The sequence below is a fragment of the Calliopsis andreniformis genome, chromosome 2 (genome assembly GCF_051401765.1).
Source record: "Calliopsis andreniformis isolate RMS-2024a chromosome 2, iyCalAndr_principal, whole genome shotgun sequence".
NCBI lineage: Eukaryota > Metazoa > Arthropoda > Insecta > Hymenoptera > Andrenidae > Calliopsis > Calliopsis andreniformis.
Window position 1 is genome coordinate 15,714,969 of NC_135063.1, and position 27,419 is coordinate 15,742,387.

Below are 27,419 nucleotides of genomic sequence, written 5' to 3' on the forward strand. Positions count from 1 at the left end.
TATTCATTTCACCTCTGACATTGTAGTATCTGCTAGTTTATCTTACGTGACTAATTATACTCCTAATTGAAATAACATTGACGGTGAAAATAATTGTTCAGGGACCTCATTTCTCCAATGTGCATGCTGATATCAGGTATCTATCACTTCATTAATGATTAATACATTTCCCAAGCGCCCATCGAATTCGATAAGTTTTCGCAACTCACGCGATGCTCTTTTATCGTCTGTGCATTTGCTGATTAAAGAGATAGATGTAAAGCCAAGAATAAAAAGGTCTTGGTCGCTTATAAGCTCGTTACTACGAGCACTATTCTTAAAAAATATATAGAGCAAAGTAGTCTTAATTAGCATATAGTATCTATCATACTTTTTTTTCATTAATCTTTAGAGAACGCTAAATTTGTCAATCAATTGTGAGTCTATATCGATAAAATACTGAATCCTCAAATAAACTTTTGATAAAACAGAACCTACCTCTTGAGGAGACAGCGGCGTTATCCTCGATCGCGATCGAGACGCGCTGTTAGATCTCAAAATCCCAGCAGCTTTTTCTGTAAACTTATAACTCGATTCTTCAGGAATATCTCCCTTTTTTTGATCCATGATTTTTACCAAGTCTTGCAGTTAATCACTTTTGGACCAGCTCCTCCGAGCAGGAAATGGTTTTGCAGTTCTCAGGAATCGTTTTTCTCGGAAATGGGTAGCGGTTTTCCGGAAATTACGAAGGAACTACTTTCTTTCACTTCCCATCCAGTGATAAACTGCACTGGTTGGGGTCTATCTCACCCAGAAAATATTTTTTTTATTAAAAAATCACAATTTTTGCATAAACTTTCGCTATCTGCTTTACAAACATCTTGACATTACTTAAAAAAATATCTACACTACTTATGGCTTAATAGTCGAATATTTTTCTTTAAAAATAAGGTTCTTTATTTACAGAATTCATGATGCTAAACGTTCACTAAGATATAACAGAATTCTAAATTAAAACTAACGTCGAGGTGAGTCTCAGACAGAAACTCTGCAGAGTGAATACTACACGTGACGTTTAAAAACTAAATTGCTCTGGTCTTTTCACGGTCCGCGAGTATACTGGTCGCCAGGAAGGTAGAAAACTACAAGCACTTTCAGAATAATGAAGCTCGTTACGTGATTACCCTACGCTCGCTAAAAGATGGTAGCACGCATATGGTTGCACGCCATTAACGGTGGCAGATGTGCCATCAAAGTGGAAGATATGATTATTTATGGGGATCGTGTATAGATCTTGATTGCGCAACTTAATTAAGCATACGATTTTTTAAGAAACATTTCATTTATTAACCATCCCAGCCTTCTGTGAACTACTATGCATTAATTACTGCATTCAATAATTTCTTCGTGTTTTATATTTCATTACTTGCAATTTTTGTAATTGAGAATTATTGTGTAGTTCTAAATAATTTCACTGTAAAAGTTTTTCTTTTCCCTAGCATTTCTTTTTAAAAACCACCCTAGCTTTGTCTGCTTGATTCTATTGCAATTACACGTGGTGAAAAAGTACATTTTTACAGTGTTTTTCCCTAGAAATACAATGAATTCTTTTCACGAAGATCTTCATTTTAGAATGTTCACTATGTAAAACGATTATGATAGTATATACAAAACTGACAGTTTATGTACACTCATTTACCACACGCTGATCGCAGATACTTTTAATTAAAATAAATTTCTTTCAGGAGTTCTATCCTTTTGGCACAATTTTAGAGACTAAAGAAATATTAAATTCGTACATTAATCTTCACAGTATCACTATCAGTATTTCCCTTTCCTAGATCCTATTAATATCAAACTCGAAATAAAACAGACTATGGAGTTGTTATAAATGCTACACAGTGGAGAAATACCACTTAAAGTACCACATGCATGGAAATTAATGTAGCACTACAACGTCTTTGCTTCAGCAAGGAGAACACGATACACGAAAATTTGGAACTAATCCTCCTGCTATATCCATAATTAACATTCCAGTTCCTATACGAACGCTCTACTGCGTTCACTCGTAAAAGAATAAAATTGCCTGCCACACCACCCAAACCCCTTATCACTATTTTCCACTAAGGTAGAACTTTCGAGACTCGCTAAATAATTATGCACAATTAAATACAGTAATACTGTATTCAGCTGCAATAAAGTATCACAAATATCTCGCGAAGAAAAGTCCAAGACACTACTCCAAAGTTGTTAGAAAATTTCCAAAGGAACGACTGTTCTACCCGAGAGTTGATATGTTGAAAGTGCTCCAATCTTCCCAGAGGCTTCAAAAAGAGGAACTCTTCACTTGGTCGTGTGTCGCGCCCAGGTAGTCCTCTGCACCTCGGACATCAATTCGTTTCTAGCAGGCAATCGTGCGCTGGTCGTGCGAGACGGCGGTGGTCCAGGTGTCCTCAGGATCGTCGCCAGGTTCTTCTGACCCTGTTGGCTCTTATTACTCGACACTTGGCCATTCGGGGTTTCTTTCAGGGACACCTGTTTGGCCGTAGCCTCTGAGCGTTTACCCTGAGGCGGGGGATCCAACACGATTGGCGGTATTTCATCATGTAGATTGATTCGATCCTGCTTACCCTTTGTCTCGTGGATCAAGTGAACAGCGTTCCTCTCGCCAGAGCAGGGCAAAGGCTTTATGAACGTTGGCTTTGGTTCTGTAGGCTCTAGACTTCCCCCATAGTTGTCCAATTTGTGCGTCATGATGGGAGATGAAGAGAAACTGTTGGGCTGGCTCACTCTTAGGGACATGGAGCTGGGAGATAATTGAGCTGAGTTCTGCAAGTTTTTAGAGACTGATAATATACATATGGAATTAATATATGATACTGATATCAATTTAGTGTACAGTGTTTCCTTGGTATAGAATCACTGAAGAGTTTATACTATGGGACACGTTTTTGAAATCATAAATAAAAGTTCTTCAGTTTAAAAATCATTCCACTATAACGAGGAAATACTGTAAGGGATATTCGATTCACTTACAGATGGTCTACTGCTTGGAGGCAGAAGAAGACTGGGCCCCATCGCGTAAGGAGAGGGCGTGTTGTAGGGCGACCTTTGTGGCTGATATGGACTTAGATTGGCTAGCCTTTCTAGGAGCTGTGTTTGGAATTGCAGCTGATCTGTTGTTGTACTGTTCCCCTGGATTCCAAGCGCGTTCAAGCTTCCAGTGTAAAGGGAATCGGGTGGATAAGAACAGTAGGGGGAAGGCGGATCCAATTCCCACGGTGAACTCTGTCCTCCAGTTCTTTGGCACTGTTTATGAAATATTCATAGATTATTCTATAGACTTGCATATCACTACTGCTATGAGAATTCTTCCCATATACAAACCATTTTTATTACATTGTTTTCTTTATCAATTATACAGGGTGATTCTAGTAACTGGAATCGACTATAACTCTATTCTGATTTTGTACCTGAGAGCCAGATTAATCTACGAACACCTGTTTAATCTTAAATGTGAATCTATTTACACCACGTTATAAATAGTTATAAACTACTTGAAATACAGTGTTAACAAATGTATGAACACGCTTAGTTTCCTGCTCTTCCGAAGAGGAATAAAAAGGACTTGGATTTGGCTCTCAGTTGCAGAATTGAAGCTAGAAAAAAGATCGCAAAGGTTTATTGTTTGGCAACGTTACCTAGCATTTGTTGGTAGCACAAAGTCCAAAGTCCCGTGTGAAGACCTGTTACATAACATCGTCACACCGGCGCTTAGCACACGATTATTGGATTAGCGATTTAGCTTTAATGTCAGCATTAAATTGCCATCTTCCTGTCGGCCAGCTTGGGGGCGAAATGTCTCGCGCACAAGCGATACTCTTTTTGCGCATTTCAAAGGCTGAGCTTTCACAAACGGACCAAAAATACATCATAAAATATGTCAATTCATTATATGCACTGGAGAACTTCTTTCTCCATGAGAAGGAGAAAGCTTCGATCTTAAACTCTAATCCCTAAGTCCTAGAAACTTGTTCAACTTAAAATATGAGAAAAACAAATATAATATTTGCGTGCAAAAGAAATGGTAACATTAATGAATTAACATACACTCAGGACTAATCTCAATGAACTCAATCAAGTGGTACACATAAAAAAACGCAGCTTATCACTCATTTAACAGATGCAAAACAGAAAAGGTGTACTGTAGATCGGTTTTATTAAGAAGTCTTAAAAAAAGGCGTCGGTACAAAAGGCGTTAAAGTATAAAAAAGTGAACAAAGGAAAATATAAAATACAAGTGTTAAACAACGTTAATCGAAATGCAACGTCCACAAGCAATACGACTCGTTCTCTGTTGAAACACTCGCGTCAGGGTATTCGGTAGAGCGTTACCTGGCCGAGGTTCGACAAGTCGGGAACTGTGGTCGTTTGCTGGATCGTTGCCGAAGCAGGCATCTGCGATTGCGAAGTCACGTGGCCGCTCGAGATGCGTTCCTGCTCTCGAAGGTGACCAACCAGTGCACCTATGTGCTCCAGCAGCTCTTTGTTCTGCACTAGTAACTGGTGTGTCCTAGCCTGATGACAGTCAAGAATAATATCCAATTGTAAGTGACCCCATTTTGGTGAAATTAGGATTAAAATATAGTATAAGGACCAAATGTTTGGAATCATTCTCTAAATTGACTAAAATAACTGAGCTGTTCGCGTTAAGTGTCCAGTCTAGCTCCACCCTAGTGCAGTATAACTTTAATAACCATTAGCAAGTGACTCCAAGCTTTGCAGATACTCTTCTGTAATGAAACAAGGTATTTACTTGAGCTTCAACGCGAGCTGCGGTTTCAGCTGCGAGCTGATCCTGAAGAAGTCGCGCGTGGGCAACGGCTGCTCTGGTTTGCTGGCTCTGTTGCTCTAATCGTTCCCGCAACAGCTGAATCTCGTGCTTCAGAGCAGTTAATTCGCCTCCTACCAGTAATCCTCCGCAATCGGAGGTCACCGTGCCCTATAAAGACAGGAGGATTCATGAAATAACTTTTCACGTCTGGTAGACTCCAGGAAGAGATGACTGTACAATATTAATCTTACCGATGGCGACTGTCTAATAGGCGAGGTAGACGCTGTGGTCGCTGGGACCTCGTGCGACCTGAGCAGACATGGAACAGCAGTCTTTTCTGACACTGGGTCGTCTGGATCCCCTATAAGCGATATATCTTAAAAAAGAAAAACAGGAAAGAGTTTTAAGTCATGGCAAATTGAAGTGTCTCTAAAAATCTAAGTGACAATATATAGTAAGGGAAATTTCTTTGCTCTAATTATTTAATGTTAAGAAAAAGTAATCTAATTTGAAGATATAGTGGTAAAATTGTAACGAAAGGGACAGAAGCTGGAACTTGCTATTACTACTCGGAATACGTCCGATGGCTTCCGGGAGTTAATGACTGAAGAAACGACTTTCTTTATGGTCGAACAGAAGTTGGGATCTCAAACCTTTATGCACAGAAGACGGCGACGGCTGCGACTGCTCGTTCGGTATTTCGTCTTGGTCCTCATAAACGTCACGGTGGTTCTCCCCGTGCTCCCTCTCCCTTTCTTTATCCCCTCTGTCCTCCGTGGCGTTGTTTATACTTAATTTATGGCACACCTCGAACGCCTGTCCTACCGTCCTGACCACCCTCATCGCTTGGTTCTAACGAAATCCAACTTTTTCAATTGAACGTTCCAATAAATAAGTATAATATTCAAAAGTTAAGGGTAGCAAAATATACTGGGTGGACGTGGAGAAAAGGACACAGAAATCATCGAATTTCAAGTGCACGTGCAAAGTTGCAAAGTGAATCAACGAATTTTAAATTTACCTCCCAAACGTTCGATCGCGGAAAATTCAAATATTCAAATATTCAAATATTCAAAAATTCAAAAATTCAAAAATTCAAATATTCAAATATTCAAACATTCAAATATTGAGTCCATATTTTGAATACAAATTCAATAACTCTCCTTCCTCTCTTTTCCTCTCCCTCAATATTCCTATTACCAAGACCTCTACTCTTCCTTTCCCCAATTAACTATCCCAATCCCTCTAATTCAATTTCCTACTTTCATTTTAGTTATTTATCAAGCGCAAAACACCCCTATGTCCCCAAGGACATAATCCTCATCCATAGGCGTACGCAGATGACTTTTACCTCGAGCTCCTCGAGGTCATCGTTCTCCTCCTCGAAGGGGTTCTCATCGAAACTGAAATCCACGCAAGGCGCCGATCGCGTCAGCTGCAGGGGCGGTGGTTTCGATTTCGCGAATGGTTTCTTGCTCCTGAGACAGCTGAGAATTTCAGGCTCCTTAAAAGACAGCTTCTTCCTGGGCTTCGGGGTCGTCTCGACGCCTGTTGGACTTCCGGGGCCAGAGTTCGTCGAGACGGGCACCTCTGAGCCCACGCTCACTTGTCTTGAGTTTTTCAACATGTTGGAGGGTCGGTTGTGTCGTGACTGAGACTTATTTAGCGATAGTTCCTTGGAAATGTATAAGTCATGTCGGAAGATGTTTGTATATTGTTTATTTTATGTGTTCTACTGGCACGTGGTCTCCTTTGCGCTCTTATCTCGGTAGATTAAGTAGTAATGTATGCCTGTGATTAAGGGGAACTTAATATGTTGAGGGATAGGATTATAGTCACTTGTCTTCTATGCAGTGTAGGTGGAGGGAAGGATTTCTGGACACACAATCGTGTTATTTTATTTTGCTTGCTAGTTTAGCTCTTAGATTTATGTTTCTATGTAAAAGATACCCTGATGAGGACTACATTATAAGTTTGTCTAGAAGCTTGGAGCGATGGAGTGGTCTAAATAAATTTTATTTATTTACATCTAATTATACAGCAGATCTAGATACTTTTTATTTTGTGTTTTGAGTGAGCAAAGAAAAATGTCGAGACACTCTCAAGCGCAATAAATTTATTTCGAATCCTCGGCGATGCGCTTGGCGCCACAGTATCGCGTTCGAATCGATATTCCCGCGCAATCTTCCCGTTCGAAATTCCAATTATAAACAGCCCGACAGAAACAGTGGACCAGCGCGACTGGCAAACTCCCCGATAAATCTCGCTCGGTTTAGAAACTATTACGGATCTCGACATCGTTCAACATCTCGCGAGAGCATCTCGAGCAACGTTTATTTGCCTCGCAAGCTGTTCTCGGAGATCCGTCGGAGCATCGCGTTTTCTCAACGCCCGTCTTTCCACGCCGACGAAGAATTAATCCAGCTTCGAGTAAATCTTCCCCTGTCGAGGCACCCTGTTTCTCGCGGCGGGAATTTTCATTTCAAATGGAAGTCGAGAAAAAAAAATGTTCACTTGAAAAAATGCGATGGGTTCTTTCTATTCCTGTGGCTTTTTTATAGATTAATTTTTGTTATTGGACTGAGGATTTTCGTGAAATAATTCTGTATAATTTTGCGTGTATAAATAACAAGAGAAAAATAATAAATGAACAGAGAAAGAGATAATTTAGGTAGAGCACTTTGTGAAATTCGTGCTCGCGAATATGCTGAGTCAAAAAAATCGTGAATATAAAGGTACACGGGTCAGTGAACAATGCTGATAAAACTACCAGTGGTTTTGTTTGTTCATGGGATAGATCGTTAGATGGTTACCATTGAGTAAGTCCGAGCGTGAAGATTCTTCTTTTTGCTCGCAATCTTTGACCGCGTTGCGAATCACTCTGTTGTTTTTGGCGGTCGACCACGATTGCTATTTACTCTACGATATTGTCGAGGTTTCGGTAGTGAAACGTGTTAGATTGAAGATCGCTGGATTTGGCTTCGAAACTAATGTAAATCGTAAGGAAAATGAGCAGCAGTGAAAAAAGTAGTTTCATTAAAATATCAGTCTCGCAGAAGTAAAGTGGTTCCGTGTCCCGTCAACAAGTACTTGCTTCGCCATTCACAGTAAATCACGAACTTGACCCCCAAGGCGACGGTCGTCGGCGATAACGAGGGGTTAGTACGTCGCTGTGATTAGACAGCGCGTAACGTGAGTGAACACACACCGACTGATGATTAACTACCGCGGCGTGATAACACGCGCTTCCCCCACTAGCTGCACGCGACCTCTTCCCCACGCGCACCTGTTCCTTTGCTGATTAAATTGATAACGTGAAGTTTCTTTGGTTGCTTTCAATTCTTTCGTATCCCCTTGCTTTTTATTTTTAGAGTTTTTTCTTCTATGGGGTAATTGAAATATGGTGGCCAGACATTTAGGAATTTTCAGTCTTTTATTTGATTATTTAGTGAGATTGGAATATTCCTTTCTTTTCAAGCTAGAAGTAGAATTAGAGAAGTAGAAGTAGAACTGAATTGGGATAAGGTCTGGGTTGGATCTGGATTTCTTCAGAGTTCTTATTAAATCATACCTGATTAGGTGTTTGTGGAACCTGAGATAAGGATTGAATTATATCCAATTAGGTTTGGGTTATATTCAAGTTATTCTGGTTAGGTCAAGGTTCAGTCATAACTGGGTTAGGTTTAAGTTATACTTGATACCACGACGACCACTTGACCAGAAGTGTAAGATTTTCTTTTTTAATTAAACCTGTCTTAAGTCTAATCTAAATTTCTAAGCACACTAGGGGAACGAAAATATCGATTCACTCATATGCTATACCTTTATGCAACTTTGATTATTCAAAGATAATTTTTTATCGATATTCTGTGACTGAATATTACATAAAAAAGAGTATCAAGTTATTGTAGTCAATAAATACTGTTCGAGTATTTTTTCTACCGCTGTATAATGAATGAAAGATATATCGCGTGAGTGTATATCAATCTAGTATTTTTCCTGGACTGACTCGTTTGCACCGTGTGTGAAACTTTCAAAATGTTGATTACGTCACTAGAGTAAGTGATCCTTCACGTATTTCAAGCACCGTATTATTTCAGTCAGCTTCGGCAGAAACTGAATCTGAGAAATCGAATCTTTTCTAAATGCTTCCTACTTCTAGAAATCAATTATTTCATTTATCTAATTATCGTAAGTAATTCTTCATAATTATAACTTAAATTATAACTATTCATAAGTTCAGAAATATTTAACATTTTTTATGATATAATGCTATAAAGATTTCATACTCACAAGATTATTCTAAAATAAGAATAATGGCAATTAAGAAAGAATTGCACATTACTAGTGGAGGTTTCAAGTAGCGATGACAGATTTCTCAATAATTGCTAAGCAGAATGGTAAATTGGTGAATCAGGTCGAGATAAGAGCGCAGAAGAGAAAAATTGAGCACTCGAGTTTAACAACCACTGACACTGCTGAATATTAGTTAACACACTCGAATTTGTATCGCATCGATCACGAAGAGTAATCGTAGCTCGTTATTTTCACAGAATCTGTTCATTTGCAATCATTTGCAACTTCTCTGTAATTAATAAAATAATGTTCACTGAATAAAAGGATCACTCATTCTATTCTCATAAATTCGTCACTCCAATTATACTAATTCTTCTAAAGCCTCTTTTCTTCTTCTCTTTTCACTTAAAATTTCATCAAATTTTCTCACATATTACTGCAAAGCTTTTCACTAACAAAGTTTCACAAATTCCTTATATTACATTTTCTTTACTTTCTTCACGTTCACCTCAAATTGCTTCTCCAACTTCTGCACTCACAGTTTCTCTCATTCGTTCACTTAAAACTTCTCCAGCCGTCCTCCCAAAGAAATAACTATCATTCCCACCAGACTTCCTCTACTTCCGTTCTCCACTTCAAACTTCACCCTCTGCCGCCTCCAATACTTCAACTTTTTCAATCTCCCCTCCCGACCCATAAATCCACTTTTGCAAATGACCCTCCCGTCACCTCGAACTTCCCCAATCCCTCCAAGAAACTCCACTTCCGTTCTCCAATCTCAGACTCCTCCCTCTCCCTTCCCCAATTTACTTTTCAACTGCCCTTCCTCGACCCCTTTCCCAAAACTTCAACATTTGTCCTCTCGAAGTCCCGAGGTGGAAACCTCGAAGTGGCAACTTTTAAAACGAGGCCTTTCAAAGTGGAAACAGTTTTCACACCGAGCTTCTCTGTCTCCCTTTCCTCCTTTTTCCTTTTTCTCTTTTTAGTAATCTCTTCCTAAATGTTCCTCTGGTTTCCCTCTTGTTCTCTGCCACCTAGGGGTCACAGAATGCCACATGGACCTCAACTGCAGATGAAAAACCAGTCAGCGAAGAATGGTAATTCACAAACCGAAAGCTTTCAGAGTGGAAGTAGCTACCACAAAAAACTTTTCTTTCTTCTTTTCTAGTTTTCCTTTATTTCTTCTTCTCTTTTTAGCGATCTCTTATTTTTTCAGTTTCCTTCTTGTTCTCCCTTTTCTCTTCACCACCAAGAAGCCAGAAAATGCCACAGGGACCTCGACTTAAGGCGAGAAACCACTCAGCAAGGAATGAAAAATCCCAAACCGAAAACTTTCGAAGTGGAAACAGCTTCCACGCAGAGCTTCTCTTTCCTCTTTTCTTCTTTTCCTTTATTTCTTCTTCTCTCGTTCCCTTCTTTTTCTTCCTATTCCCCCTTTTTCCTCCACCACCAAAGGACCAGGAAATGCCACAGGGACCTCGAGTGAAGACGAGAAAGCACGCGAAGAGAAGTCGAGCAGTGTTGAATCTCAGCGAAGAGTGTCGTCGCAGCGGCGAGGACCGCGGCGTTTCTCGAAATACTCGAAAACGTGGTGTATTTCGACGCGGCGGCGGGCAGGTAGAGGCGAACTAAGCAGCGCGTGCTGCTCGTGGACGCTGGTTGGGAGCGATAGCAGAGCGCCCGCGGCGGAGGAGCCGAGGCAGGAGCCGAGGCAGAAGCGGAGCACACGCCACCCGCTCGCGTCCTCCTCGGTGAACACTGTGCTCGTGCGTCCGCTGGATTTTTCCTCCGGTTTATTTATAAGCGCATTAATATTCCCGCTTTCGACCCACTCGATGGCATTTCCGCGACGCTTTGTGAAACTGGACACGGTTTTGGTCGAGGCTTTTCTCTTCGTGCAAAATCGCTTTCTTTAAGAATTTTTTTAAAGGAGAATTAGAGAATGTAGGTTGGTGAAAAATATTGATAATGGTGCGTGGTATTGCTACGCAGGGTCTACCTTCATTTTACTGGAAAATGTGTCTGAGTTGGGGCTTATTCAACTGCAGCTGTGCTAGACAAGTCAAACACAGTGGAGTGAGTAGAACGAGTCCCTCGTCAGACACATTTTCAGCGTTTTCTTCAGCAATTAGTAACTCTGAATCTGAATTTCCATAAAGAGGTAGAATCGTAAAAAATGCAGTAGTGGCAGAAAATAATTCTCCTTCACTCTCAGTCTCCATCTACACATCCTCGGATTCCTTCATTCCCCAAATCCTCAAGAGCCCCAGAAAACACCTGAAACCTCCATTTGCAGTCCTTTCATCTCCCATCTATTATTCCTGCTTCTCCTCCTCCTCATTAACCACACAATATTCTCCATCAGCAAGGTCCACCTTCCTCTTCTCCCTCTTTTTCTTCCTTCTATCAAAGTCTCTCCAGCGTCGGTCTCTGACCACAAATTCCTCGCTCGTTCCACCAATTAAACCACACTAACGCAAATCGTTTCGCTCCTCTCTCCTCGTTTCTCGTTTCTCCGCATTTGTTGCCTCTTTTGATCCTCTACACCTCTTCTTCTTCTTCTCTCTTTCGTCATAGCTGACCGGGAGGAGAGCGTTGGGTTCGTAACGTTTTGTTTCGACCAGGCCGACGTCAGCCCCCATCCATCCTCTCGTTTCTCTCCTCAGCCAGCTTGTTTCGAGTTGAAACAAGAAGAGACCAAGAGCTCGAAGTGGCCCCGCACAAGCGAGCTTTCAGAACGCGGAAAGCAACGCTTGAAATTCGCTCCTCGCGTTCCCCTGCTCCCGTTTCGAGCATCCTTCACCGGGACCAACAGCCAGTAATTCGGTCGAGGAATTCCACTTCCGGCATCCCTGCTTGCGCTTTGCTCGGTCTGCCCACGTCGATGCGACACGCGACACGTGGAATCGAGTCAATGAGACTTTTCAGTGGCTCTTGCTGTCGTTTTTTGGGGGTGAAGCTGGAGAAGGGTGGTTAAGGGGTAGAGTATACGTGTGTGCGTGTTCTGAGGGCGGAGCTTCGTGGCTCAGATTGCAGCTTTTTTTCAATTTCGATGCAAAATTATTTGGTCAAGGGGTAAATACTGTTTCAAGAATTGACTAATTGGACGTTTGAATATTTGAAACTTTGAATATTTAAAAATTTGAAAATTTGAAACTTTGAATATATAAAAATTTGAAAATTCAAATATTTGAAAATTTGAAACATTGAATATTTAAAAATTTGAAAATTTGAAAATTTGAAAATTCAAATATTTGAAATTTTGAAACTTTAAATATTTAAAATTTTGAAACTTTGAATATTTAACATCTTTCAATTTTCGCTCTTTTTTTTTTTTTTTTCTTTCATAAAGAGAATTTTCCTTCGGACTAGAAATAAACTCAACAGATCCATTATCAATGCAATTTCGTTGAGCTCAGTTCTCGCTACAGAAGAAGTTCAGAAAAAGAGACATGAAAGGTTCTGAGTAACGAGTTACTGAAGAAACAAGAAAAAGCCCTGCACGAGTTCTCGGCAGCCTTAATGGCTAGGAACTTTAAACATTAGCTCACGGTACACGGATATTTCTGTAGAGTTCTAGCCGTGTACCATTCTATTTTCAGCTCAGTATTACTGTAACTTACGGGATTTATTCAATATTTTAATCCATACTGCGCCAGAACGGATAAAAATGAAACAGAAAAAAAAGTCGAGCACGTCGATAACTCTCACCTTATTAACTTTACCCAGAAGCGTGGGCAAAAATACACTGTTCTTTAACGTTCAGCTTTCAATCACTGCTGTTCTCTTCACGGAACATTTCGAAGCATTTCCGACCGATAATTTGTCAGCCTGAATGATGCAGAAAATAGTCAATGAAGCACACCTTCTCGGAAAATCGCTGAAAACTGTCCAAAGGCTACCCACTCATCGAAATCTCCGAAAATTTCTCTGATACTCATATCGAACTCCAAGTTACTGAAAAACAAGCAACTTCTGAGTGCCTCGACAAGGCCCCCGACAAAGCCCACAGAAGTGTTTGAAATGGTAGCCCAGGTGGTCAGTCCCCTATAATTTTCCCCCATAATGATATCGTGCAACATTCTTGCAGGCCTGTGTTCCAAGTAATGACTACAAGGGCCGTCGAATTGTCGGTCGTCCCTAATTTGTGTCAGTGTGAAGAGAGCATTACGCTCACGATCTTATCTTCACGCGATCTTTCTCTGGCGAGCAGAGCCGCAGCGCCCATGATCTCGACCGAGAGCAGAGGAAGGTGAATTCTGTATCTCTGGCAGGCATGCAACGGGTCGAGTGGTTCCTCTACCTCGGAAGAGTAGCGATGGCCTCAACGTGGTCCAAGTAAATGATTCGTTAATGAATGAAAAATCAGTGTGGATTAACAGTGACTTCTCAGTATCGATAATTTTATTTTCTTACATGCCATCAAATGAGTATAGTACCTAGGCATGTATTACGATTGTAGATGTAGGTACTTAGAATCACTACGTGGCCTAAGGGGCGTAGTCACACTAAAATTACCAATTTGCTTTTACTCTAGATCATACGCAAGTCATTCATTTTCTCAGTTTTCCCAAAAATGCATTTACACCACTTTCCCAATAAACGATCCCCAAAATAATTCATAATTCCACCTTCTATCCCATAAAATCCTCCCAAACCCACTCACCACAAAAACAGTTCCAAGTTCCCATGTATCCACTACTACAGTAACAGCTCTAACAACAGATAATTCCTTAAACTCGGACAATTTCCTCAAAGGCAAGTAGAAAGAGCCTGAAAGAGAAGAAAGTCGTGCGCGGACACGAAACTAGAGATCGTACGTGAGAAAATGCGCGCACTGGGGGCAGGGGGATCAGCGAGGATCGACGGGAGAGAAATGGTAGCGAAGAAGAGAGACGTGGCTCGCGGAAGAGAGCAAAAGTGTAGGTGTGCAGAAGAGAGAAAAAGGGGCGAGGGGGGAGGACACGGTGTTATTTATAGGGTTACAATAACGTGAGTTGATAAAACGCCAGACGCGACAGAACGGGCTACGTGAATTATTGCACCGGCACGCACGTGCACGACGTAATATTACGGCCTGATGACTGCGCGAGCGCGCGCAAAAATGCGACTGTAGGGAGATTAAGGCATTCGACTGCAATCTGTGCACCGGTTTTTTGTTTCACGCTGCGGACAGGACGGCCTGCGTTTCTTTGGAACCGACTTTTGCCGACAGAGTAATTCTCTCTTCTTTTTTTAACCGTGATGCAGCTTGTGGCGACAAACTCGATATTAGTGATGCATTGTGCCGTGTAATGGAGAAACTTCGTCCAGGGTGAATGGTATTAATGATACTAAGTTTGGATGATGGGAAAATTCCGCGGGAAATTATATGAATATTATACTGTATTAATATAATCTTAATTTTTAAGATAAATTAGGTATCTAAAAAGTAGTACCTATGTGAAATGTCATCTTCTTGTGAAACAATATTTGCAGTATTGTTTTCAAAGCAGTGTTCACACTTGAAATTCGACGATATAAGTATCTTTAGTAATTAATTCTAGGTTTGGTTTTGAGGGAAAAGTAGAGATATAGATGTGGAAAATTGACTCACTTTTTTGCTAGATTTGAAGACGTTACACTTGAAGGTATTGCTACTCCCATCGCGAGCGATGTAGCTGAAGATCTTCAAGTCGTGGCTATCATGGGAGACGTAAAATATCCTGCAAAATAACCACGAAACATATTTCTTTACCAGACCTCAAACATCTCGTTTTTTCCTTTTTGAAATACTGTACATGCAGCGTAATAAAAACCTCGAAATCCATTTGCAATCCGTTAATACCTAGCATAATCCCAGATGCAAGATATTTCTAATAGATTCACTATTTTTTGGTTGTAATTGCAATGAATACAAAACCATAAAAAACAGGTAAGAAAACTACAAGATCCCCCTCGAAACGCCCACAATCGACAGACTTAATCCTGGCATTATCGAACCCTGAATTCGCGAAATGATCGAAAGTCGCGATTGGAGCGAGTCTAGTAACTTGTTCCCGCAGAAAAACGCCAGGTAAGATCGTTCCCCCCACGAGCGAGGCGGGCTGATTCGATCATCTTACCTGTATATGGGATGGTGCATCAGGTATATCTTATTCTCGTCCATCCACTGGTGCTGCTTCTTCTGCAGGGACAGAGGACAAACAACGACGATTAATCCACGAAGCGTGGGTCTGTTCTCAGTTACAAACTAGAATATATTGACAATTGTGGCTCCGCCGTGGAATCACTTGCTCGGTCAGTTATGAATTACTATGTACCTAAAAGTTCGTAGGTGCTCAGCCTGTCTACCATTTCTGATTTACTGGTTCATTCAAAGTTCAAGCAACTGCATTCAGCCTGTTCGAGGCGAGCTAATGATTTCACGAATACTGTGCATATTGTGGATAACACATTATTGTTTCTATGTAAAGCGACGTGCCATGTGGCACGTATCCAAGATCATTTTACATTAGAAATCATTATAGGTGAGATATGCATCCAGTCGATGCGATCCTGAAGTCTTTATCTTGTTTTTCGTGAAGATATATTGCACAAAAGGGATGGAACTGAAAAATATTTCTTCTTTTCTTTTTTTAAGGAAAGATAAAAGACTATGAACTTAAAAATAAATTAATTACTAGAACAGAAATAATCGAGTTAATGCAAGTAAGTGCAAAAAGCTCACTTTCTTTTTCCTTAGGGTGACTTTCAGCCCGTCCACCGACACCTCTAGCGTCACTTTCTTCTTTTTGATCCCTTTGGCCTTGAACTCGTACTGGGGACAGAATAAGAGACTGACATTAACGACACCAGTCGCCATCCAAGGCAGCTCCCTACGGTTAATTAGAGATTATGCGAACTCACGCGGATTCTTCGCATCGCCGCCACGATCTCCACTCGGCTGGTCGGTCGAGGAACCTCCATAGAGCCGATGAACTACGAAGAAAACGAGAATCATGAAAGGGGAGGATTCTCTCCTCGCTCGTCGTTTGCATAGCAGCCGACTAGGCTGCATGAGTCATTCCCTCGCCCTGCTGCTCGCAAACTAATTTCCTTAACTACTTTAGCGGTTTATTACTCTGATTCGCGGTGATGTCGGGCTGGAGGTCGAGCATCGTGTACTTCTCATGGAACATGAACACACTCTGAAGTATCAGAATCATTGAACAACTTCCTTCTCAATATTTGTTAACATTCCAACAACTCTTCTGTTCCTCAAACACTTAACACATCGCATAACTCCAGTTTCCTAACACTCAAATACTAAAATTAGCTATCACATAAATCTCTCAAATTTATACTTCCCTAAACCCTTACTTGCTTCAATTTCCCAGGCACAATATTTGTATCTCTACTCTCCTCTAAATAAGTTTCTATACTAACCAAAAGACCGTAACTCTAACCAGGAACTTTGCACTACCAATACTGCAAACGATCCCATAACATCAAAATGAAATTATAAAGCAGCCGAACGACAAGTCAATAGAACCAGATATTCATTCTTGTATCAGAATTTCGAGCCCATAAACAATATAACGTCAAGTTATATTCCAGCTGCAGCGCCGTATTTTACCAGCAGCCGCCATAGTACACAATAACAGTATCATCGATTCGTGTACCGGTTTAAAGTCGCGGCACGATATCGATCGCGCGAATTGCTCGAGAAATTCGATCGCGTCGCACCTTTGTCGGCCTCTCCTCCCCTACCCTAGGCGATATTGCGCGTTTCATTGCGTGGGAGAAGAACCACGTGTGCAGGCAGTCGGTCGAACACGTGGCCAGGTCATCGTTTCAATGGGGAAACTCTAAATGCGGCATCGCAGCCACTGCCAGTGCTCGCTATTCGCCTGCGATCGATTTATTTTCGTTTCTATATCGATCGATCGCCCGTCGACTCTTCCTCTGTTTGAATTTCGCGCCAGCGCCGTCGGCCCTTTAATCATCTCCTAGGGGCAGAGCTTGGAAGTTCGATGAAGATGGAAACGGTTCTGATGGAAACTCTTTTTTGTTTCATGTTGTGGAAATTATGTTGTCGTTAGATAGTTAGAGAGTCATTAAACAACTTTGTTGGTTATTAATGTCTTGACATAAAAGCCCCTTTAGTATGCTATTACCTGATTAACTACGGGAAACCTCTAGTTACTGTGTGGGGGAGAATATGATTGAGAGAATGGAGGTTCATCGATCCTTTCCGCTGACTATAATCTATAACTTCTGGGTTAATACGTGGGAACTGAGATTTGCAAAAAATATTCCAATTATTAGATGTGAATTAAACTAGACTATAAATTTCTAATCCTGCAACTCCTAAAAATTGCAAATCATAAGAGATCCTCTAAATTATTATCTCACAGATACATTGAATTATTTCTCGAGGTATTCGTCAGAGTGGAATTCGGTTTCGATTTGGAGCGCCCAGAAATACGGTCTGCGAGATCGAAGCGTGACCAAGTTCCTAGTCGCCTCGAACGGGCCGAAAGAAAAGCGACGTGGACGTTGGTCGTCTCTGCCAAGAGGATCATCCGTGGCTAAAATTATTGTGACTTTACTGGGGCGAAAAATTTCTTCCGCGAACTGGGACGGTTTGCAGAATGTATTTCGATACGGTGGATCGTCAGTCGAGGAAACGAGGTACCCAGGTGAATTTATGCATTGTTTAATATCAGCCGGGACCGTGTGTCTTTGAACCAGTGGAAAGCGATTCGAGGAGACTTCAGAGACTTTAGACTCTCATCCCATTATTTATGGGGATAGAGGGATGGGGCAATGATGCGATTACTGGAGACGAGAGCAACTAAATCGGGGGTAGGGGATTGAGTTTCGTAGAACACACCAGGATCCTTGGAACGATTTCAATCGGGAGTGCTCTGGCGCCATGAAAGGGAATATGAACTCTGCGAGCGATATTAATCCTTTGATCAACTGAAACTCGGCACGAAATTGGCATTCGGGTCGAGGCGAGCTCGAGGAAGATTAATTTCTGTTCCATCAGCCGGATGCGGGGACGAGCTAATTCCCTAGATCACAGGAGGTTGAATAAGGGGGATTCATCTATCGAGAATCCGTATTTTGATTGCAAAAGAGATGGGAATGCGTGAAAGCTCGACGGTCATACAGGGACGTCATTAAGAGATGAATATGAAGACTCTGGGAACCTCAGTTACTGATGTTAAAAATGGAGCAGCTTTTCTGAAGCTTTGGAAGACTTAGTCAGAGACAGAAAATTTTCAGAAATGATTTCCTAGTTGTATAGTCTTAGCAAGATAGTCTCGACAAGGCAGCCTCAGCAAAACGGTCTCAGCGAAACAGTCTTGGCGAAATAGTCTCAACGAGATAGTCTCAATTTCATTCAAATCTGGTCGTCAGAATTTTCAACACTGCCACGAAGTCTCAGGAATATTCACTTGAACCGAAAGTCTCAGGAATTTATTCTGGGGGAGCAGTTTTGTTGGAATATCAGAAGGATACCCTCAGCATTGGAATAGTCGGGCGAGCATGCACGCTCCCGCGACCGCTTTACGAAGACGCTTTACGAGCTTACGACGCCACCCGTACAAAAGCTTCGAACCTTTCCGAGAAATGGACGCCGCTGAAATAAACACGTGCACGGTGACGTCACGGTTCTCCCCGTGCTGGCGTCGCAACCAAAAATACCTGCTGTCGTTGTCGTCGCAATTGTTGCACCGTCGCTTGCAAACACCGTGATCGACCACCCTGCCATCCTTTCGCTTTCTAAGTTACCATCGATATTGACGACGTACAGGATGATTCAGGGAGAGGTGATTTTGATTCGAAAGTATGAAAACTGATTGTAAATTTTGAGAAAGCTTATTGTGAGCTAGGAAATGCTGCGTTGTTTTTATATGCTGGCGAAAGTGAGGTACAGGGCGAGTCAAATCTGTGGGACTGGGTGCAGAAATGAAGAATTCAGGGTGCTAGGGATTTTTGAAGCGCGTGTTGAATTTCAAGGGATGTTTAATTGAGAATGATATTATACAGAGCCATTCAAATCCAGAAGACTACATTGGCAGCTCTAAAGATTGACTACAAATAGTCCATCTTAAAAATTGAAGAAAAGTCCCTAAATTCTCCTTCAGTAATAACAATAAAAATATCGTGGAAGAAAGGATATATTTGCTTTTCAATACTCAAGCAACCTTTCAATCGTCAAATGAAACAAATTTTGCCAACGCGCGTGAACTTTCAAGTTTCAACAAACGCACCGAGTTTACTTCAGCAGTGCAAATGATACACTTTTTCCCAGAAACGCGCACGGTTTTATGCGCCCATTCGAACAGCTCGAATTGTGCAGTAAATTATACCGTCGTTCGTCAGACATTTCAAGAAGCCAGGATCCCGCTGAAACACTTCGCGATGTAATAAGAAATCGCAGTGCATCTAAACACCTTGCGCCTATAAAAACCTATAACGACGAATAAACTAGAAGCTCTGAAATATACATTCCCCTAGGATCTTGTTTTGCTGCTTTCTTAACAATTTCGTCTCATATAGACGCAGGCATAACAAGCACATTCACGAAACGGAAATAATAAAATTGGATACTCCTCACAAAATTGATGACTTGAGTCCCTACCTTCGACACTGTCACCTGAACTGTCGAACAAAGTGCTCCTATCAGCGTAAATCATCAGAATGAGTTAACAGTCCGAACCTTGGCAAGCAACGCTCAAGCGTAGAGGCAACACGTGGTGAATAACCAAATATCGAAGCGACGATGGTATTGTTTTATACACTACAACGTTGGTTACCATCGTTTTGTGCACTATGTTGACTGAATGTAAGCCAGAAGCTCGATAGACAGAGATATTATGGTTACCATTCGAGGCAACACTTTCGATGTGTGCACAATAGGAGTTAGCGAGCCTTCACCTTCAAGAAATCGCGTCGTTCCGATACCCGCGAACTTGGTTACTGCCTTCGGAATACATTTTCGCGGAAGAGACTTAAAATGGCAAGATCGTTCGCGCGTGACCGACTCATTCTTTGTTCTTTCGAACAACGGCGCAATTATCTGGCGTGAATAATAGCGGCAGAATTGGAACGAAGTCTTGATCAGCTTCCTTACCGCAGCTGAACCTTGTAATTGTGCATTTCATGTGTAATTGGAGAAATTCAATCTTGGGAATGATAGGATAAAAGCTTTAGTGCTGGGAGGGTGAAGCTGGCAGATCACTGACTCCGTGGGACACGATATGTGGTATTAAAAGGTTTCTGGATTCTGGATATGTCTACGCCAGGATCCAGTGTCCAAGATCGAGGATTTGAACTGGACTCAAAGTCCAAAATCTAGGGTCCAGGGTTCAAGACACAGAGTTTAGAGTCCAAGACCCAGAATCCAGAGTCCAGAGTCCAAAATGCATATACAAATTCTATATATCTAGATTCTACATAGAAACCAGGGTTCAAACTCTAAAATCTAGGGTCCATAATGGCTAAAAAATCTCCAAACAAGAAACTACACAGTCTCCACAAATCAAGGACTACGTTTCAAACTCTGAGGTGGATATGGACAACCTATATTGCATCCCAGCGAAATTAGGGTGTTCTATATATCATTCCACATACCGAGATAACTCATGTCGCGTCAGACGACTGTGGCGATTGTCCATATGAGCTCCACATGTTCAGAATTGGTTATATCAAGTTTCCTCGCCACGAAGCGACCCAAGAACACATGCCATAGTTTCAGATCCACTAATATACTCCACTAATCAATACCTTTAGGCGCACCTCATCAAATTCTACGTTCAGACTTTTCTAATTAACCCAATAAATCCCACAACCAGATGAACTTTCACTATTATTATGTACAATGCCTGGAATTTCTGAATATTGTGAAAACTCCAATCTCCTTCATCGACAGTACATTTTCAAGAACCTGTTTTCACTAACTACACTGTTAAGACTATCCCACGTATTCGTTTATTTAAAAAACACAAGAAAAGTGAAACCTTTCTCTATAAATTCTTACTCCTTTCAAACACAATCGCGAGGGGAAAGCAATACGTACAGCTGAAGAAGGTTCATTAGGAATTACCTTGGCGTGGAAGACAATCCCTCGATGGAACGCCTCCTCGCTGTGCAGCGGTATCCTCGTGTCGTACTCGTCATTATGCACGAGATTGTATTGCTTCTTAGAGGGCATGCTTGGCCCAGCTTCATCCGATTGTGCTCGTCCAGTCTCGCTGAAACAAATACACCAGACGGACGTTTAGCATTTCCTGTTAAAGAGCCTCGTAAAAAGTTTCAGTGCAAACAAACGTACACCTAGCCACGGGCACACAGCTCTTTTTTCCCTCTCTGCCTCTGTTTTACTGCTAAAATTACGCTTGGCAGATGAGGAGCGCTGCTCCCGCGAGGTGTCTCGTTGTTCCGCCCGTTTAGAACGTTGTAAAAAAGCTAATTCCGCGAGACGACTGTTGTTTATAGTGTTAACGGTTATGAGCTCCCCCTGCTTCCATGGCTCCTCTTCAACCGATCCTTGCTTCCTCATAAGGAAGTGGGGACGAGCAATTTTATTGGTAATTAGTTTCAGAGAGAATCTACTGCTAGACTGACGAAGAATAAGTAAATAGAGAGGTTTATCGAGGGTGACTGGCGAGTATAGTGGAAAAGGAACAGGTTGACTCTGCTCGAACTTCGAACGTCTGTTCCCCATGATTTGCGTGGAGCCTTCTAAAGCTGGTTCTACTCCAGCGAACAGTTCGCGAACACTGTTCACAAACATTTTACCACGCTTACTCCATTTGTTCGCGTGCGCCAAGAGCAATACGCGATCAGACCATTTCTAGGAAATTTAGTTTCCATACTGTTCACAAACAGTTCGCAAACTCTGGTATAGACGTAGCTTAAGAGGTCACTACGTAACCACTAACCACTAAAATACTAAAATTTCCAGCAAGCTCCACCACTGAAATACCCAAAAACTCAAATTTCTTCACTCTAAATTTCCCAGGACTCGATTATCCAAGCTCCTACGTCTCTCAACTCCCCAACCAAAAACCTTCATAAAACTGCTACCTACAGCAACTTTAGTAACCATATCAAAGCAACAATAATCAATCCCCTCTCTCCCATCCACTTTCCAATATCCAGAGTTTCACGAAATACGAACGGCTAAATTTGCCCGCGTACGTGGCAGATCGTGCCCCGCTGTGAGGACAATCGTTCAGCCTCTCCTAGCTTATCGCTTCTAGTTGCTCTCTGGAAATAGTACGAGATCCCTGTTTAAGGCCAGGGCTTAAATGAGTCCTGATCGTGGTCTGGTAATCGGCCGCGAAGCACGTGCAGCAAGTGGTGCCTCGTTCAAGGCCGGTTAGGGTCCATACGGGGTCCGTGGCTGACGCACGTCTGGACAGTTCTTCCGATCGAAGCCATCAAGGTGCGCGTACAGAGGGCCGTGGCGAAAAAAGAGCTGCGGGGATAGGAGATGGCCGAAGATAGCGTCGAGGCCGCGGGTAAGTACCAATTTCCTGTGCTCCTTCGATGCAGCGTCTTCCCCTGATTGGAAGGGCCCTCATTCATGGGAATGGACAGTGCCAGGTGGCTGGGGGCTCCTTCGACAGAACAGTCGCTTCTTTTCATATCGTAGCCTACCGCACGTTCAACGATATGGACAGTGAAATTGAGTGGAGAATGAAATTAATTTTGGTATGCTGAAATGGAATTGAATGGAAGCTGTGAGCGAATAAATAGTCGTCTGCAGAAATTCTGAACATTTGGGTATTTGAGGAATTGAATTCTTGAAGGACTGAATAACTGAAAGATCAAATACTTGAAGAATTGAATATTTGAAGAATTGAATAATTGAATCATTAAATAATTGAAGAATTTAACACTTGAACGCTTCAACGATAGACCTAGTATACTAAAATTCTAGTAACATGGCTTGCAGAAAAATAAAATTGAGTATCTGATCAGAGTTCTCACGAAGATAATCGAAGTCGTGTGGTGTTTGAGGTTCGAGGGTCACAGAATTCTCTGGAAAAAGCCATAGTCCGGAAACAAAAGGACGAGGGGAGAAACGACACAAGGGAGAGAAGACTTACGTATCAGTCGTACAGTCCTCTCGAAGATTTTATCGCGACTATAATTTCATTACCCTTTTGCTTCAATTTCACACTGCTCTTGCGCAATTGCGCTTATGAACGCACACTAAAATACCATGAAATTCCATAAATGAGTATGTGCTTCCTATATTGTTCACAACTTAAAATAACTAACAAAAAAATAAGACAACTCCTACTAAAAAAAGGGGAAACAGTATACAACAAACACGAAAAGAAATTAGAAACAATATTTTTCAAGTCACAATCACTGCCCACGTAATAAAATTTTGTACAAAAATTTAGCATTGCCCTGAGGGCTAAAAAATCGATCGTGTCGATTACTATTTCAGCGACACCCGTTACATGACAAGTTCAGGAGCACGAGTAACCGAGAAGGGGCGACTTGGCAGAGGCAGGGGTGTAAAAAGGAAAGAGGAACAGGCGGCAACCTTATATTGGTCAGGCCACACGTTGCACGCACGGATTTATTCCTCGAACTGGAATTCGCGCGGCTCGGTCGACTGGGCCTGCTTGTACACGAATTCATGGGCCCGCGTATAGCCAGTCGGTGATTTTGTTACACAGCTGCTGCCTTATCGGCCTATCTTGCCCTGGCTGCTGCAAGATTTACGTTTATTATTGCCGAGCCCAGGGAGCTAATTGATGACACCGTTTTATTACGATTAATGCAACAGCGTGGAGGTAAACGACGCAGACGAGGCTTCAGGGCGTTAATTCTGTTGGCCCCGCCCATGAGGGCGCCACTGTGACCCTTAAGTTGTACTATCTGACATGACTAATATAGTAAAATCTCGATTAACCGGATCTCTATTATATACAGCCTCTTTCGTTCGGGATTAATGTTATTCTATAATTTGTTATTTTATAAATAAAGAATTAAGAGTAAAAAAATGATATTACGAAGAAATTTGGGAGAAATAATTTTTTAACAAGTGCCAACAAAATATTTAAATAAAACATAGTTGAATGACATAGAGATTTTTTATTTCGAATGCCTTTGAAATCTTGTAGGTATTCTAAATTTCATGAGGATACGCTTGAACCTTGGGTAAATCCCGCTTTCCCAATGGAGCTCAAAGTTGTTCCACGAAAGAGAGGTAAATGACACCGTTTTGTCAATTACAGGTATAGCAGAGATAAGGTACAGCCGTATAGGAAGCAGTTTTATTACATCCGTTTTAACGGTACGCGATCTCCACGGGATCGCGAATACGAAGAAAAAGGTCCGTAACTGTTTCTGACACTATCCACAGCTAGAAAGTCATATTTGCAGAAAAGGAATAAAAAACGATTCCCATAAAAAAAGACTGTTTGCGGTGTCATTAACACGTAACGTTTGTATAAAACGTTTAATTATTTTACTTCGATAGAAGAAAGAATTACCCAGCACTAACCGTTTCACTGAACAAACATTTCTCGATTATTTAACATTATCGCAAATGGAATCGTAAAATTAATTAAAGGTTAATTTTGCTCAGATTCGTTTAACTTTCAATAAAACTAATATTCAAACTTTCAAACTTAACGGCTCTTCTGCATGTTCCACAGCGTCACAATTACCCTTCAAGAAGAAATCAGAATTAATTTGCGAAGAAAGAACCATTTGCATTGAATGGTTGCTGCTCCTCAGCATCGTAAGGTACATCCAATATCGAGAAACATTAAAATTAAAAATAACGGGGCTGTATTGCATGTAGAAGTTTCCATATATTCTTTCCTTTATTCTTCCTCTCCTAGTTTTTTACTTATCTAAATACACGTTTGAAGAAAATCGAAATAATTCCCCTCGAATAAAACCCAAAAAAAGTGTCCAGGAAAAAAAGGGAAAATGAATAATCAAAGACACGATGCGTCTCGACGCAGAGTTCAAGTACCGCCGGAGGATGCATCTTTGTGCGGGGCACACCTGAGTTAAGCGGCGTTCACACGGGGCCGAGTGGAAGGAACAAAGAGAATAGGTGTTTCCCATATCCCACAAGCACGCGTCTCGAACCTAGGCGGCGATACGCGTGGAACGGTAAACGCGCATCGCATACTCATTCGCGTGTCCGTCTGATCTGTTTGTAATGCGACATCCATCGTGAATAAAACCCGAGAAGGAAACGTGCTCTAACGCGATCTCCTGTATAATCCTTCCTCTCCTTTCCCCTCTCTCTCTCCCGACAGCTTTTCTTTTTTACGCTGACAATCGGATACGGCACGTTTAGAATTAGATTTTCAAGATGGCCGCGAGCAAGGGTCGCGCGAAAGCATATTTCTAGCGCTGGGTTTATGTTCAACTTGAGACTTGCTCGACGTCAATCGTGAGAACGATCAAAACTTTAATAACGTTATGAACAGTAAGATAGAATCGCTGGGGATTGTAGAGTAACTAGAAAACTAATTGAGACATAATATTTTAATCACTGGGTTAGTTAGCTACTTTTTGGTAATAAAATTTGTGGTTAGTATTTTAGAAAGTGTTCTAAAGCAAAAGATTCTGTGGTACTAAAAGGGAAATCGAAATATTTGGCAAGGGTTGCTTAGTTACTAAACCCTCTTAATGATAGAGTAGAAAAAACACTAGAAATGTTTCCACTATCGAAAGTGGCGCCAAATTCGAATCGATGCTCAGATCAGATAGCAGAATAAAAAATCGTAAACCCAATCCGAAACACATTTTTAACGAAGCCACTTCTTGCAAGAAGTCTGTAAATTCAACACGTCTAAAGCGAATGTATCAATGTCCAGTTTATAAATAAATATTGCTGAACGAAGTGAAAGAAAAGCTTGCTCGACGCCCCACGTGCCATCGAATCCATGTTTTACGGGCCCGTGAGCATGTATCCCGCTACTTTCGCACGAGTCGTTAATTTCCGCGCGAAATCCATCGGTTTCCATGATTTACGAGAAGCTGGCTCGGCATCCCCAGAGAGAAGGAACGAAAACCGAAAACAAAACTGACGAACGCCGTAGAAAACGACGATAAACGCGCGAGTTCGCGCGTGGAAAATCAGCGGGAAATATTTATAGGCGAATTCAAGTGTTCCGCTCCCTGCTAAATGTTAGAACGCAGAGTTGGCCTGAATTATTCAGCGAGAACGATCGGAATAAAGGAAGTTGCGTTGGTTGATAATCGATCGACTTCGAAACTACTTCCAACGACGTACTTTTTGTTGTTCCAGAAACTGAGGGAGGAAATCATTTGCTTTTACACTTCTGTAGATTAAAAGTAAACTTGTAGATTTCCAAGTTTCCAGAATACTACCCAATATTTTTTATTGCTATGTGTTACCTCCATTTCTGTATCCCTCAATAACTTAATTCCGGAAAAATGATTAAAATAAAAGAACTGAATCTTCTAAAAAACCTTGGTAAGATAATGTAGAAGATAAAACAATAGGGATAATCGCAATAAAGCAAACACTATTGATCCTCTATAAAAATTACTTTTGATTTACAACACTACTGGACTGTTAAGGGTTGAACGAGGCAGAAGAAAATTGAGAAGCAAAAATGATCAGGGTCATAAACCACCCAGGTTGCAGGCGGAGGCTGAAATAAAGAAATAAGTAAATCTCCAGAGGATCTTACCTGCTAGCCGATTGGACGATCGAAGCCGGATGGTCCACATGAACCGGTTCGATTCGCGTTCCCTCGAAGAACGACCGAGACACGGTCCTCGCCCAAAAATCGGCGCCCCTTGTGAACGCAGCTTAACGGTGGCAGGCAGGCCGGTCAGCAAGTAGAAATATGCACACATTCAGGTTCCGCCGTTGGTGAAGGACCGACCACACTGACGCCCCATGCCGCGATTCTATATACACTCTGCACACACGCGTATCCCTCTCTCTCTTTTCTCCGAAACAGATGACAGTGACTCCGTGTCACAGCGTGTCACACCGTGACCCACGTCCCCCAGAGAAGGCACCTTACGTCCGCGGAACTTATTCTATGCACCACGAGGCACAGGGGCATCGCACACACACCAGCCAGCCTCTGCCCTTTTTATTCCCTCCTCTAATTCCCCACGCACGCAACAGTCCGCTCTTTTCACGGGAGCACAAAGATCCCGACTGACCGCGTGCTCGCTCCAACGAATACAGAGAAAGGGAACGACGCGCGAATATGTGGAGGCACGCGCGAGATACCGAGGGAGGGATGCCACTAGAATTCTCTCGTTATAAGCTCGATATATTCACTGTACCTTCAGATTC

General features: G+C 41.8%; 1 protein-coding gene and 1 long non-coding RNA gene across 5 annotated transcripts; one reads left to right on the top strand and one right to left on the bottom strand.

Annotated features, from left to right (window-relative positions):
- Positions 1-1,969: 1,969 nt before the first annotated feature.
- Positions 1,970-26,937, bottom strand: LOC143188290 (carboxyl-terminal PDZ ligand of neuronal nitric oxide synthase protein). Of its 4 annotated transcripts, XM_076392489.1 has the most exons (13): positions 26,797-26,937; positions 21,192-21,339; positions 15,998-16,069; positions 15,819-15,908; positions 15,214-15,275; positions 14,706-14,814; positions 5,467-5,665; positions 5,065-5,189; positions 4,796-4,981; positions 4,375-4,557; positions 3,016-3,288; positions 2,610-2,808; positions 2,408-2,544 (listed from the first exon to the last, which is right to left on the bottom strand). In XM_076392489.1, exons 2-13 carry the CDS (start codon positions 21,297-21,299, stop codon positions 2,540-2,542), a joined length of 1,611 nt encoding a protein of 536 aa, XP_076248604.1. In that variant the 5' UTR covers positions 21,300-21,339; positions 26,797-26,937; the 3' UTR covers positions 2,408-2,539. The 4 variants fall into 4 exon arrangements, with proteins under 4 accessions (XP_076248602.1, XP_076248603.1, XP_076248601.1 ...); XM_076392487.1 differs by having other exon boundaries at positions 1,970-2,808; positions 5,065-5,174; XM_076392486.1 differs by having other exon boundaries at positions 1,972-2,808.
- LOC143188302 (uncharacterized) lies at positions 22,561-23,919 on the top strand. The gene is made up of 2 exons (XR_013003515.1): positions 22,561-22,611; positions 23,553-23,919. It is a non-coding gene; the product is annotated as an uncharacterized LOC143188302 (long non-coding RNA).
- Positions 26,938-27,419: the final 482 nt, after the last annotated feature.

Bases quoted from the DNA above. Each gene is read 5' to 3' on its own strand.
- LOC143188290 (XM_076392486.1), bottom strand. From the start codon at position 21,299: ATGCCCTCTAAGAAGCAATACAATCTCGTGCATAATGACGAGTACGAC. The intron at 15,909-15,997 runs GTGAGTTCGCAT...TTCTGTCCCCAG, and splicing joins CGGCGATGCGAAGAATCCGC to TACGAGTTCAAGGCCAAAGG. The intron at 2,809-3,015 runs GTAAGTGAATCG...AAAAACTTGCAG, and splicing joins CTCCAAGCAGTAGACCATCT to AACTCAGCTCAATTATCTCC.